This window comes from Tripterygium wilfordii, chromosome 2 (assembly GCF_013401445.1).
Source record: "Tripterygium wilfordii isolate XIE 37 chromosome 2, ASM1340144v1, whole genome shotgun sequence".
NCBI classification, from domain to species: Eukaryota; Viridiplantae; Streptophyta; class Magnoliopsida; order Celastrales; family Celastraceae; genus Tripterygium; species Tripterygium wilfordii.
Genome location: NC_052233.1, coordinates 6,778,592 through 6,792,441, shown reverse-complemented (window position 1 = coordinate 6,792,441; position 13,850 = coordinate 6,778,592). Strand labels below are relative to the sequence as shown.

Here is a 13,850-nt window from a genome sequence, read left to right as displayed (position 1 = left end):
AGAGAGTAACTAGGGTTTGTATTAGTGAAGTTGGAGAGCTTTTTATTCTTTGTTACACATAGCAATGTTAAACACTACTGTAGTTTTGTTTGCCATGTGAGTAATTTTTAAGAGTGGTTAACGGTCAACCTGCCACACAGGCAGGTTGATTGACCGAAATTGGGCAATTTCTGCCCAGGTGACTAATTTGGAACAAATTGAACTGTCGATGGTTAAATTGACATAATTTGAGAGTCAATGACCAATTTGGGACCATCTTTTAGTGGCCAAAAGTGATATTAACCAGACAATGAGTGTCTAGCCTGACTCAACAACCCAATGGGCCTCTTCCGACAATTTAAATGGGCCACTTTTAGAAGAATATCTGTGGAAGACTTACTTGAAGGCCTAGTTAGGTAGAAAAATGAATAAGGTTCCTTAGATATTTGGTGAGCTTTATTTACACCCCATTATTTTTCAACTACACCTCAATATATCTACATCCCCTAGATATTGAAAAATATCTAACCACAGTACCACACTCTAAGTAACAAAAAACTTACACATTTATAAAATACACACCCCAAAGGTAAAAAAATAATACATATATATATATACACATATAAATTCTCCCATGTACACTTAAAATGCGAGTGGGCCCCATTGTTTTGGATCCCACATGTTTCAAATCAATTCAAACATACATTATTCGGCTTTAAATTTGGTGTACATATGTTATATAACATTGGAAACAAACATTTTGAAGATGGAATGTGAGAGGAGACCTAGTAGGTTTTTTAAATCTCGGGATTACCTTCTAATGGTTTTTTTATCTCTTACCCAGACTCATCTGATAGCGTTTTCTATTTTCCTTTCCTCGATAGTCAGGGAAGCAATCAATATTGTGACTAAATGATCACCTTCCAGTAAGCCGATTCAGGCAACCAACTACGAAGATATTCATTCTTGCTTCCAAGGAAGGAGCATGAGAAGAGAAATTTCTGAAATCTCTCAACATATTTACACTCCAAACTTGACATGAACACAATCTCACGTTTTATTGCATTGGCAACAATTTCCATTTTCTTGTACAAAGCAGATTTACCCATGATAGCTGTTGCTTTTTTTTAATTCACGACCCAATCGAACAATCTTCCTCGCTATTAGTCCTGCAGGAACATCCGTAAGCTCCCAGATATCTACAAATGGAGTGCACTGCCACAAGAAAATGTTAAGGTAACAAGCCATTCCTATAACTAAGGGGGCATTTGATTGGTATTTAGAGGGGGGAATGACGATGGGATGAGGGGGAGATTAATATATTTTCTTGTTTGGGTGTTTTTGGATGCCTTTCCTATAAAAAAAACAAAATAAAAAACCACACGGTGGGCCCCGCCTTATCAGCCCTAACCATAGTGGTCCAAGCCAGGGCCCATGGCTTGCATACTTGGGCCTGTCAATTGATATTCAGTTGCGGTTCAGATCCAGCCCGCTATTGACATACAGAAGAAATCCACACAGAAATCCTGTGGTTTTCTTCGAGCCCTAGACCGTTCCTGTACGTTTGGATGCGCGGCATCTCAGAATGAATACATAACATACGCATATCACACACGCAGAGAGATTGGAGATTGTGAATAGCTGAGATGGCGCATAGATTGTTAAGAGATTACGAGGCCGATGGATGGGAGCGCTCGGATTTCCCTATAATCTGCGAGTCCTGCCTCGGCGACAATCCGTATGTTCGAATGGTATGTTTCTTTTCCACTCCTCTTTAAATCTTGTCTTGTTTTCAGTTTTCCATGGATTCGTCTATTAATGGTCGAACTGGGTTTAGTACGATTTTACTTTGATGAGATAATCTTAATCATAGAATCGCTATTAGGCGAATGACAATAACCATGAGAAATAAGCAACTGAAGATCTATTGATAGCTGATTTGTTTTAATTGTTAATTTTTTTCTCTTTTTTATTTTTTTAGGGAACCATCCTGCCCTCATGAAGTTGTGGATTAATGTCGAAGCTCTCTATGTGATAACATATCTATGCACACACGTATAAGGCTGAGTTGAGGGAAAAGACAGTGTTGTAAACTTCATCATGCTTAAGGCCTGAGTTTGTGGCTCATATACGCGCCCTTGGCCTGATATTGCTTAATTGATTGTTAAATAGGTAGAGCTACTGTAGCTTCTCAAAAAAGGAATAAAAATGAGGTATTTTATTGCAAGGTCTATACTGAGTCTCGATTGTCATGGAGTCCGGAGTGGTTAGCTGCTCCTTTAGTATGTATGATTTCGTGCATGGGTAATAGTAATTTTGTTCATGCCTTATTAAAGTAAGACCTCATCCACATCAATTTCATTATATCCTTGGAATCTGAAGTAGTAAGAAGGGTCTTTTTAGTATTTAGTTCTTGTGGCGGTACCTGTAATGTAAGAGTTGTATGCCTTGGTGTTATGCCTTCTCCAAAGGCACAAATATGTAACGAGAACCTTGGTTGACCTGAACAAGGTATCTTGGTGGCAAGGGAACTCTAGGTCCAGTGGCAAACTTGGAGGTCTTCTGTTTGGATCCTCCTGGCCTGGATTTGATTCTATTGATAATTTGATACTAGTGGTTTGTGAGTGATTGCTTGTTTCGGGATTTACTCGTAGAAGTGGATGCCTGCTGTACCATGGTTCCCTGTTCCCTAGAAAGATCAATAATCTTGGTTCAGACAAATTATGTCAGACTGGTGACATTAAGAACTTATAAAAGGTCTATCGAAATGTCATTGTTTTTGGGGACTTTTAAGGTTGTCCACTGGTTCTGCAAGAATTGCATTTTTTGTATGTCTGAATGTTTTTTTGTAGACGCAGTCCCCCATCCCTCCTACTCCACCGAGTCAACTTAAGCTTATTGATATCGGGTTAATTGTTTCTTTTCACTATCTTCATCTTCCTGGTATCTTTATCATATCACAAATTATTTAATGCAAGTATTTGCATGCAGACAAGAGCAGATTATGACAAAGAGTGTAAGATCTGCACACGGCCATTCACTGTTTTTAGGTGGAGACCTGGTCGTGATGCAAGATTCAAGAAAACTGAGGTTTGCCAGACATGTAGCAAGTTAAAAAATGTTTGTCAAGTCTGTCTCTTGGATCTTGAATATGGTTTACCAGTTCAGGTTCGAGATACAGCACTCAGTATCAATTCCAATGATGCCATTCCGAAGAGTGATGTGAACAGGGAATATTTTGCAGAGGAGCATGACCGTAGGGTGTGTATATTCATGCATTCGAGGCACTTTATTTGCTTGTTATGCATCATATCATGATTAGTTTACATGGTTACTTTGTCAACGTCATTCAGATGAACCTTACTTTGATTTGTACAAATGTGCTTATGACTGGACTGGGTATGGTATGCATGTTGATCAATCATAATCTCATAATGGGTTGAATAATTTATTCTGTACCTAACTCCTCCTTAATGGATTCTTTAGCCTGATAAAATAAACTTTTGGATAGTTGCAAAATTTGTAATTGGATGGTTCAACAAGTCAGAATTTTGAAGAAGTTTGATTTTGCAAAATACAATAACTTTTGTTCTTTTTTATTATACAACATTCTGTTTATGGATTGCCGATATGATTTATGTGACTTACTAGCTTGGTAGCTTAATCGTTGAGTATCTATTCTGGATTAAATCTGATCGTCTAAATAATGTGCTCATATTACCTTTAATATCCTCATTTTGGTTTTCCGAATAGGAATTACTGTTCGGCCTGTGTGCTTCAATGATTATGTTGATGTTAATTTATGTTAGTCACTTTAACATCATGCATAGTAGATGACGATATTGTTCTTCCACATGTTTGACAATTGCATTGTTCTTCCACTTTTAAACTGCCCCTTGCAGGCTAGAGCAGGTATTGATTATGAATCATCTTATGGGAAAGTGCGGCCAAACGACACTATTATGAAGCTTCAAAGGACATCACCATACTATAAAAGGAACCGAGCACATATATGCAGTTTTTATGTTCGGGGTGAATGCACACGAGGGGCTGAATGCCCTTATCGACATGAGATGCCCATGACTGGGGAGTTGTCACAGCAAAATATAAAAGATCGTTACTATGGGTGAGTACCATTTCTTTTGCCCAGTATGAAGTGGAGATATGTAAACTTGCCCTCTCAATCGCTCCAACTCTCACCTTGGTGTGGTGCAGGACGACCCCCCTCCCCCCAACCGCCAACCCCAAAAGTCGGAAAAAATGCTCAAGCTAAAAGAGGGAGTCAGGGAGAGTATGAAGTAGAAATTAGAAAATAGGTAAAATAAGGGAATCTTAAAAACACATTTAGCATGTGAGGTAGTTTTTTTAAGCATTAACTTAGTCTTTGCTCCAGCATAAGATTATTCACAACCGTTCTTCTTTTACCTCTTACTTTCCTAGTTTCCTTATCTTCTGTTAGGCTGTTGGAGCGTATCCTGATTCTATCATCTGATATTGCTTTAAGCATGCATGTAATTGAGTGTATTTATTTGAGTTTTTTTTTTTGGTAAGTGTTTATTTTTGTTATCCTAAGGATATGACCCGTGAGGTTTTGATGATTGTGATTAAGATGGGACTTATATTAGCTTGTCCAAGTTCTACCTACGAGTAATGATGCTCCCTCTCATATACAAGTACATGTGCACATGACTTCTTTCTGTTTCTCTTGTAGTGTGAATGATCCTGTGGCGCTGAAGCTGCTTGGCAAGGCCGGTGAAATGCCTTCACTGGAGCCTCCTGAGGACGAAAGCATTAGGACTCTGTATGTTGGTGGTCTTGATGCAAGGATTACTGAACAGGATTTAAGGGATAACTTTTATGCACATGGCGAAATTGAATCTGTAAAGATAGTACTTCAACGAGCATGTGCATTTGTGACCTACACAACCAGAGAAGGAGCAGCAAAGGCTGCAGAAGAGCTCTCTAACAAACTTGTCATTAAGGGTTTGAGACTGAAGCTGATGTGGGGTAGGCCTCAAGCATTGAGATCTGAGACTGAAGGCTCGGATGAAGCAAGGCAGCAGGCAGCATTGGCACATGGAGGTATGTTGCCTCGGGCAGTCATATCTCAACAGCAGAGCCAGTTGCAACCTGGGAACCAGGACCAGCCACCACCAATGCCCTACTACAATATTCCTCCTCCAATCCAGCAGGAAAGAACCTTTTATCCGTCAATGGATCCTCAACGGATGGGTGCACTTATTCCATCTCAAGATGAGGCTCCTAATGGGCCTGCAGGTTCTGGTGAGAAGAAAGCTGGACCTGAGAAGCAGCATCAGGCTCAGCATTATCCTTATCAAGCAATGCCGCCTCCTCATGGACAATTTCATGGGCAACCTTATCTGCCATATGGATATATGATGCCACCACCGCCACCACCCTATCACCAGTACCCACCTCAATACCCTTCTACAATGCCACAGCAGCAGGGCGCTCATATGACACAGCAGTATCAACATTCTGGACCTCCAAGAGCTGCACCTCCATCATCTACTTCCTCTGGTCCTGCCCCTCCTCTGCCCACTTCCTCTGGGCCTTCAGCATCTACATCCTCAGCGCCAGGGTCGTCCTAAGTATGATGATTGCCAGCCACTCGTTTCTGCTTTAACTGTATAATATTCTTAATTGTTGCAATTTTGGTTCTGTATACTTATTGCTTGTACTATTAGGCATTGCTGGTGAGCAACATTTGTTGGTATTGGTGCGCTTTGGTGCTCAATTATATGTTTGACCCGAATATTCAAGCTTTATTATCTCTGTACTTCTTGAAGGGTATCTTTAAGGGTTTGTTTGTATTGATATTTTAGGGAGTTAAGGGGTGTTTCGATTGGGGGATTTGGGAGAAGAGAAGTGAATGGAAGTGAGTTTCCTCTCAATTCATTTGTTTTGATAGTTTAAGGGAAAATAAAGGGAGGGATTTGAAAAAGAAAAACAATGTTCTATCCACTCAAAATATGACTTCCACATGCTATATATATTTAGGGGTAAAATAGGGTTTTATTTTGGGTGGATGTGTAGCATTACTCTTGAAGAGAATTTGGGGATGATTTTATTAAATTTTAGTCAAAAATATATTTTATAAAGATAAATTAATAAATTAATTTCATTTCATTTCCTTTTCTTTTTATGATGACTATCTAAACAAGCAAAACAATAAATTATTTTTTTAATCTACTAAACATGAGAGAGTGAAAACTAAAATGTTTCTATTCTATTTCATTTCCTTCTTCAAGTTTCCTTCCTAGCCCCATTTGGATTGAGAGATTTGAGAGGAATGGAAAAGATTGAAAATGAGTTTCTTCCCAATTCACTTGTTTGAATAGTTTAGAAAAAAAATAAAAATAAAGGGAGAGATTTGAAGAAAATTAAGGGAAGATTTTATCAAATTTTTTCCAAAATACTTCATCTCAAAATGGGAACGTCTAAAGCGAAAGGGAGAGAAGAGTTAAGTTACTATAAATTAAAAACCTTTTTTATCATTGTACATAAGTAACATAAAACAAAAATTAATTAGTAAATAAAACCAATTTCCTTTACCTTCTCTTCTTTTGTATAGCTGTCCAAACAAAAAAAATAACAAAATATTTCCTATATTCTTTTTATCTATTCAAACATAACATGAGCGAGAGAAATACTCATACCTTTCATTTTCTTTCATTCTCCTTCTTTAATGAGTTTCCCTCACCTTCCCTTTATCCAAACACACCAAAAGATGAACAAAGCTGTGAAATGTGGATTTTCCAAGTAGGCTTGCAAAGTTGCAAGCGTAGACCACTTGCATACCTTCATAAAGCACATCAACTTGTTTTATTCATAAAGCACATGAATTGAAATAGCTTTCTTAGCATTAAAACAAACAGTTTAAAAAGCTAACCAATGTAATAAAACCAATGTCTATTGCAATAGCAGAATGTACTATGGAGATGCAAAGCATCTCATTTATTTATGGTTCCCTTTGTTGAATGTTCTAACGATGTGTCGCTGGTGGTGGCACGGTAGGATTTCCGCATAATGAGATTGGTGGATTCCATATCTTATGGTACGGGGCACTCCTCTATATTCCAAATCTCCTTTGCGTACTGAGCGATTGTCCTATCACTGCTAAATTTGCCACTGCCGGCAGTGCTTAGAATAGACATTTTCAGCCATCTCTTCTGGTCTCTGTAAAAGTAATGCAAATTAACAATCAAATTTGCAAATCAATTCAAGTTAATATAATGGTTCTGGTTGATTTCATAAGCCCATCAATTAAGGGTAGTCTTAAACACAAGAACATCAGGGCAAGTGTCACATTAACTTGGTCACCTGGATGACCAATTAGCAGTTGGCCTCAGAAAGATTAGAACTAGATCAAACTTCCACCGTTCCAATTCAAGTATGAGCTCAATTAGCAGGTGCAATGGTTAGATTAGGAACTTTCAATGGAATCTACTCGCATTTTTTTTATAAGCATGCTTGTTAATGCTGATACAGTGAATACTTACTTGTAAGCTTCATCGACTCTTGCCTGAGCATCCATGTAGCTTGGGAAGTCGTAGCCAACAAGAAAATAATCACCACGACCAAATCCTGAATTCCCCTCCAAGGAATCAAGCAATGGGTTGTAGTTATAGCTACCAAACACTCCACTCCTTATAAACTGCTTTGCCTCTTCAAATCGAGGATCTGGTTTGAACTGTGTACAGGAAAAGATTAACATTCAGCTAGGACTCGTGTCGTGCCAATATAATGTTTTTGAGGTTTTTCTACCGTTTTGCACTGATTATAAGGCAGCAGCCAAACACACAATAAAAAAAAAGGTTTGTAGAAAAAAGTTCAGATACACATACCAAACCATTTTCTCTTTCCTTCCGCAACCTAGGGACTTCATCTGCTGTTGCCCCAAAAAGGAAGAAATTTTCATCTCCTATTTCCTCTCTAATCTCCACATTAGCCCCGTCCAGTGTTCCTATTATGAGACAACCATTAAGTGCGAATTTCATGTTGCTTGTACCACTTGCCTCCATGCCTGCAGTGCTGATATGCTGTGACAGCTCACTTCCAGGAATGAGCATTTCCGCGACAGATACATTATAATTTGGAACGAATACTACCTGAAAGTTACAAAGGTTAAACACAGAAAAGGAGTTGTCAATGCGACACAAACAAAGTTACATCTAAGAGAGAGAGAGAGAGAGAGAGTTGCTTGTAGTATGCCATGGTAAACAACTCTCACACACAAGGCTCCTTTGACAGGGGCGGCCTCAGAAATAGCAAGATGTACATGTGACGACATATATGATAGAAAGCATTTACATGTCGATCGTGGAAATAAAACACCAAGATTTTAATAATTCCGTAATTTTTTTTTTTCAAAATAACATGCTCACAATAGGCGTTCTCATGAAAAATATGATGCCTTTTCCAAAACAGGAAGTATCTAAAGAAAGTGTACAAGACATAGATATTAGATAATGCAGTAGCTTAAGGATAAAACAAATAGAATCCCAAGCCTTAAGAGTCGCAAGTTTCAGATCTTGTGGGTCAACTTCTTTGGTACTTAGATCAAAGGCTATCCCACAGAAAATCAGGGGTCTTTCAATTTCAAGGTTAGTAGCTCACAGCCAACTGTAAGCTTGGATGCTTGATGCGCATCAGATATCCAGGTGCACATCCTTGTCAACCAAGCATGTTCATTCTACTAATTAGATCAATTTAGTCATCTTTAATTGCATGTACCAAGCAGGACTAGACACAGAACATTACGATTATATAGTGGGAATACCTTCAAATAATCATTGACCTCAGGATCATTGTTGACAACAGCTCCAACATCATTCACTAGCCTGACTATTCTTTTAGCATTCGTGTATGTTGAAAAAGCTTTTCCCCCAAACATAATGGTGCGTGAGACTGTCTTCTTCCGCTCTTCAGTACTCATCTCCTGTCATAGTTCAGTTTGAACAAAATTCTCATTGACAGTCCTTGTATTTTCCATAACAAATACTGTATCTGAGCTAAATAGAGAAATTTCTGTAGAAACTATGTGGGAGACATAAAAAATTATCATCTTTTAACTTTTAGCTATCTTGTACAGCACAGCTAAGGAAATGAACATCATAAATAACCATCAGAAAGTGATGTAATAGATCACGAAGCTCAAATATCATTATAGCCATTACTTCAACGACAGTGTCATTGTCAGTTACAACACTGACTGGATCATGACAACAGTGCTATCGGTAACAAACTGAAATCAAAATCTTGATAAGTATGCAAAGCAAGAACGGAAATTTTATAGCAATACTTCATGCAGGTAATGCATATCCGTTATACCTTCAGTTTCTTGTACCTATAGATTGCACCCAAAATATTCAGTAGCTGCCTCTTATATTCATGGATGCGCTTCACTTGTATATCAAATAGACTACCTGGGTCGATGCTTACACCTGTCACTTGCAGTATGTACTGTGCCAAACGTTGTTTATTCGACAGTTTTGCAGACGCCCATTCCGCTTGGAAGTCCTCGTTGTCAGAGAACTATTTCAGAAAGCATCAGTAATAAATGCAACTGTCATTCAAAGAACTAGTTTTATACATGGAAAAATACGTACTTGTCGAAGACCAACAAGTAGGTCAAGGTTGGTAACCCACTGGTCAGTTTTTAACCATTTGGTAATTATGCTACTGAGATCAGGACTGCAAAACCGGAGCCATCGTCGAGGAGTAATGCCATTTGTTTTATTCTGGAACTTTTTTGGCCAGATAGATACGTAGTCTGCAAACAATTCAGACTTCAAAATGTCACTGTGCAACTGGGCAACGCCATTCACCTACAGAGAGATGGGTGGCAACAATAGCTCTTTATTTTCCATAAGATCATTCATCAGTTTGAAACGAAACAAAAGTTAAACCCTTGATGAGGAAGAAAAAGGAAATAAGCGAAGAAAAAGGAAATAAGGCTGAATATATGTGAATCAATTGTATTTCAACAACCATATGAAAAAATGACAATGCTACTGGAAAAGCTCTACCTAAAATTGCACTGCAGGAGTTGACTGGTTGACAAAATATTCAGATTGACTCTATTAACATAAATAGTGAAATTTGTGCTGTAAGTATCCTGTCTATTGAAATTCAAGGTGAAACACCCAGGAAAATACAATAGAATTTAGTCATTGTCTATAGTTCAGACTTCGAAATGTATAATGAGTGCAGTAAAAGAGCTAATTAGCTTTTCTCATAATCATAGCAGGTTACTTTGAGTATTAGAAGACAAATTGCGACTATATTCAGATACAATTATGCCTTTAAATTTCAAAATGATGACACATGAGACAGTCAATAGATATCCAAATGATGCTTTCTTACAGTGTGTGAAGATACTACGCATAAGTTTGCCATTCGCACAACTGGCTTCTGGGGATTACTATCCATGATGCGCATGCTAGGAAGCTTACTTTCAAGGTCAGCTCGCGTGCTGCGCAACATTTCGACGAACTGCATATTTTGATGTTTCATATAAGGAATAAGTTCTCCATGAATAAATCTGGAGACTGGAGTTGGCAGAAAATTGAAAGGAGTATTACCCTCTTGTCAATTTCCTGTATGATTTCCATGTGACGAGGAAGAAGTTTCCACATGACAGCTTGTGACCACTTCTCAAGTGCTTCAGGCAGGACAGTGTGATTAGTGTAGGCAATTGTCCTGGAGAAATTTTCAGTATTTGATGTTTCATTAAATCCCAGTGCAGAAGTGCCTTGCAAGATCTGCTGAAATATTTTGGAGGAAGCAGATTGTAATGCCAAAACCTCATCTAGGAGTTCTAGAAAATGCTAAGTACCTATTTGTCACATCCCAAGCTTCATCCCATCCAAGTCCCTCGTCATCCATTAGTAATCGCATCAACTCTGGAATGGAAAGAGTGGGATGAGTATCATTCAGTTGCACGGCTACTTTGCTGGGAAATTCAGACCACTGCCATGAGTCCTTCCCACTTCTTCTCTCCTTAAATCTGAGAATAATGTCCTGCAAATGGTCCCAAGATAAAAAAAAATGGAGTTCAATCTACTAGCCTATGAAAATTGGAGAGCAATAAGATTGGGCTAACGTGCACAATTCACTAAATTGCATTTCTGACTATAAAAACTCCAACGTCTTAGAATAATTTCCTCTCAATTGTAACGAGATCAGCAGTGACTCTCTACAAGAATGAAGACTTGAAGAGCAGCCTAGGGGCCATTCAACCAGCTGGGTAAATTGCATTGAATTAGGATCCCAGCACGGAATCAATATATGTGCATATTTGAATTCCTGGAAAGTTTCCAATTCTGTTAAATTGTGCTACAGGTCTACAATTCTAAACATGTTCCACAATATTCTAAGAGATTAAGAGAGAATTTTTAACCCAGCTGTCATCAAGTTACAAAAATTGTGGGAAAATTCCACATCAAGTACTTGTTGCTTGTATGTAACCATTTACTGTGTCTAAGAATTCAGGATTTCATGAAGGCTAAGGAAAAAATTAATGCAGTATGAAAAAAGGTAAGTATAACTGAGTTAACCAACTTGAAGTGATGCACTGCAGAGGAAGAATTGTTGCTTCAGCCGTAAAAGCTTTCCTTCTTCCGTTGCATCTCCAGGATATAGAGTAGCACAAATCTGCATACATGGTTACCAACATAATTACATTTCAGGAAAACACGCGGAGTAGTAGTTGAGGACAAAAAGCTAGGGTTTCAACTTGTAATAAGAAACAGGTAATTTGTGCAAAAAAAGGAAAGACTTAGGCCCACTGAAGCATTTGACAAATTGCACAATGGCCGACTCGAATCTCGTTCTATAATTCATGCTCATATACCAAAAGGACTATGATCTCACAGAATAATTTATGACTAACCTGCTGAGCTCGAGAATGTAACTGTCCAGCAGATTCGTACTGGCCATCATTGAACTGTGAGAGGTTGAAGTCCTCTGCACAGGCTTTTGCCTCCCAGAGACGAAGACTAATAGTGTTCTTGGTTTTGTGTCCTGGAATTGGCACATCATAAGCTAGTGCTTGCATAAGCTCTCCACCAACCCATTTTCGACTGGAATACACAGGCATTAGTTTCTAAGGAATGCAAAAATGTTTGCACATCACTGCACATTAAGGAATATCTCTTGAAAATCAGTTTATTACAACTATAATTAGACACTTACGATCCATTTGGGCTAACTTCTACAAGCCCGAAGAATCTGACAGGGAATACAACGTCATGCCTGACAATCTCCCAAGGACTGAACTTCTGTGAGATCAATTAAATGAAACCATCAGTACAATCTCAAGATATAATCAATTGTATTGAAAGAGCTTTCAAGGGAACTGGACCTCAAGCCAATCCTCAGCAATTTCTTCCTGACCATCATTGGTGATCCGCTGCTTGAATAGTCCATATCTGTATCTGAGGCCATAGCCCCATGCAGGCAAATTCAACGTCGCCATGGAGTCCAGGAAGCAGGAAGCAAGCCTTCCCAGACCACCATTACCAAGTGCTGCATCTTTCTCCTACAAAGACCATTTCTAACAACCATCACCTTATTGCCATTTCGAAACTGGATACAGATTCATGTTCAAGACATATTTGATACGAAATAGAATCCAAGAATCCATATCGATTACGTGGACATCTAATGGCAGGATGAATCCCGTAAGAAAGTATCAGTCTATCTGAAGATGAATCAAATCTCCACTTAAATAATAAACCCACAATCCTGAATACCAACACCAAGGTATAAGTGAATGTTCGTTTTTAGATGGAACAAATAAAGAGAAAAAAAAAAGCTCTTGCATTACTACTTCTTGAATAATATTCGGCTATGGTGTAGAGAACGAGTTTATACACAAGAAATGCTAAAATCAAATCACCTGCTCGACTATATCTTCAAGTTCATGCCCCAACTTGTTTAATGCATCAGCATATGCATCTTGAATGTCTAGGTTCCCAATAGCATTTGTCAAAGCGCGTCCTTGAAGATACTCCATTGATAAGTAGTATGTTTGCTTTGGATCAACTTTGTGAAAATGACGATAGGTTTCATTCCATTGCTGCAACAGTGACACAAAAACACTATTAGTCTAGCACCCATTTTCCTTGTTCAAAACTAGGTACAATTCTTCTAATTGGATACAAATTATGCAGATACAAAGCCAACACAAGTTCGAGAGCAGGCAATTATATGGTAAAAAGAAACAATTTTGGTAATCAATCAACAAAAAAGTCTCACTTGTATCAGGCGATCACGGACACTCTCTGCTGTGGCATAGAAAGCTTGCTCTGGCTCGAATTTGTAAGGAGAAAAGTGAGGGCTGTACTGAGCGTGGTAATTGATATTGGCGGCTATTTCCGCCGGCTCTTCCGCCAACGGATGGGCAGTGGCCGGGATTTTTTCCGAAAACCCAGATGCAACGTCGGCGCCATTGGCTTTCCCAGTGCCTGCCATTGCCGATTCTCTCTCTAGCTACCACCACAAGACTTTCAAGACTGATATATTTATACAGAGTGAGAGATCAGTTCGCTTTCAGTAAACCAACTTGCAGAAAAATCATAATTAAGAGACAGAATATGCGAAGAAAAAGATTAGATTTTTAATGGGGAAATGGACAAATACAAAAAGAACGGAGGTGATTGAAGCGGAGGTGATTGGAGAATGTGAGGATCATATGAGTCCGTGATTTGAGTAGTGGGAGTGAGAGGCGGGCATAACACGTTCGTTGCATTGGATCACGTCTCTGCTTCCTTCTTTTCTTCTGATATTTCTTTTCCAAAACAAACAGAAACAGGGTTCATGTGGTTGCATTTATCGTGTCAATT

At 38.6% G+C, this 13,850-nt stretch overlaps 2 protein-coding genes across 2 annotated transcripts; one reads left to right on the top strand and one right to left on the bottom strand.

Moving 5' to 3' along the window:
• The first annotated feature begins 1,510 nt into the window (after nt 1-1,510).
• LOC119981307 (zinc finger CCCH domain-containing protein 40-like) lies at nt 1,511-5,793 on the top strand. The gene is made up of 4 exons (XM_038824382.1): nt 1,511-1,730; nt 2,971-3,240; nt 3,882-4,105; nt 4,691-5,793. The coding sequence occupies exons 1-4, from the start codon at nt 1,626-1,628 to the stop codon at nt 5,589-5,591; spliced, it is 1,500 nt and encodes a 499-aa protein (XP_038680310.1). The 5' UTR covers nt 1,511-1,625; the 3' UTR covers nt 5,592-5,793.
• A 938-nt stretch (nt 5,794-6,731) lies between these two features.
• On the bottom strand, nt 6,732-13,794 carry LOC119981280 (alpha-glucan phosphorylase, H isozyme). The gene is made up of 15 exons (XM_038824343.1): nt 13,264-13,794; nt 12,905-13,084; nt 12,368-12,544; nt 12,199-12,284; nt 11,897-12,086; nt 11,566-11,658; nt 10,841-11,025; nt 10,587-10,704; nt 10,369-10,497; nt 9,612-9,830; nt 9,334-9,537; nt 8,783-8,941; nt 7,848-8,111; nt 7,503-7,693; nt 6,732-7,179 (listed from the first exon to the last, which is right to left on the bottom strand). Exons 1-15 carry the CDS (start codon nt 13,477-13,479, stop codon nt 7,053-7,055), a joined length of 2,538 nt encoding a protein of 845 aa, XP_038680271.1. The 5' UTR covers nt 13,480-13,794; the 3' UTR covers nt 6,732-7,052.
• Between the last annotated feature and the right edge of the window lie 56 nt (nt 13,795-13,850).

What these genes read in the sequence shown, in the direction of transcription:
- LOC119981307 (XM_038824382.1), top strand. Translation starts at nt 1,626, where the DNA reads ATGGCGCATAGATTGTTAAGAGATTACGAGGCCGATGGATGGGAGCGC. An exon ending in CAGAGGAGCATGACCGTAGG is followed by an intron (nt 3,241 to 3,881) that starts GTGTGTATATTC and finishes TGCCCCTTGCAG; the next exon opens with GCTAGAGCAGGTATTGATTA. An exon ending in ATAAAAGATCGTTACTATGG is followed by an intron (nt 4,106 to 4,690) that starts GTGAGTACCATT and finishes TTTCTCTTGTAG; the next exon opens with TGTGAATGATCCTGTGGCGC.
- LOC119981280 (XM_038824343.1), bottom strand. Translation starts at nt 13,479, where the DNA reads ATGGCAGGCACTGGGAAAGCCAATGGCGCCGACGTTGCATCTGGGTTT. An exon ending in TTGAAGATATAGTCGAGCAG is followed by an intron (nt 12,545 to 12,904) that starts GTGATTTGATTT and finishes TGGTCTTTGTAG; the next exon opens with GAGAAAGATGCAGCACTTGG. An exon ending in TTGCTGAGGATTGGCTTGAG is followed by an intron (nt 12,285 to 12,367) that starts GTCCAGTTCCCT and finishes TTGATCTCACAG; the next exon opens with AAGTTCAGTCCTTGGGAGAT.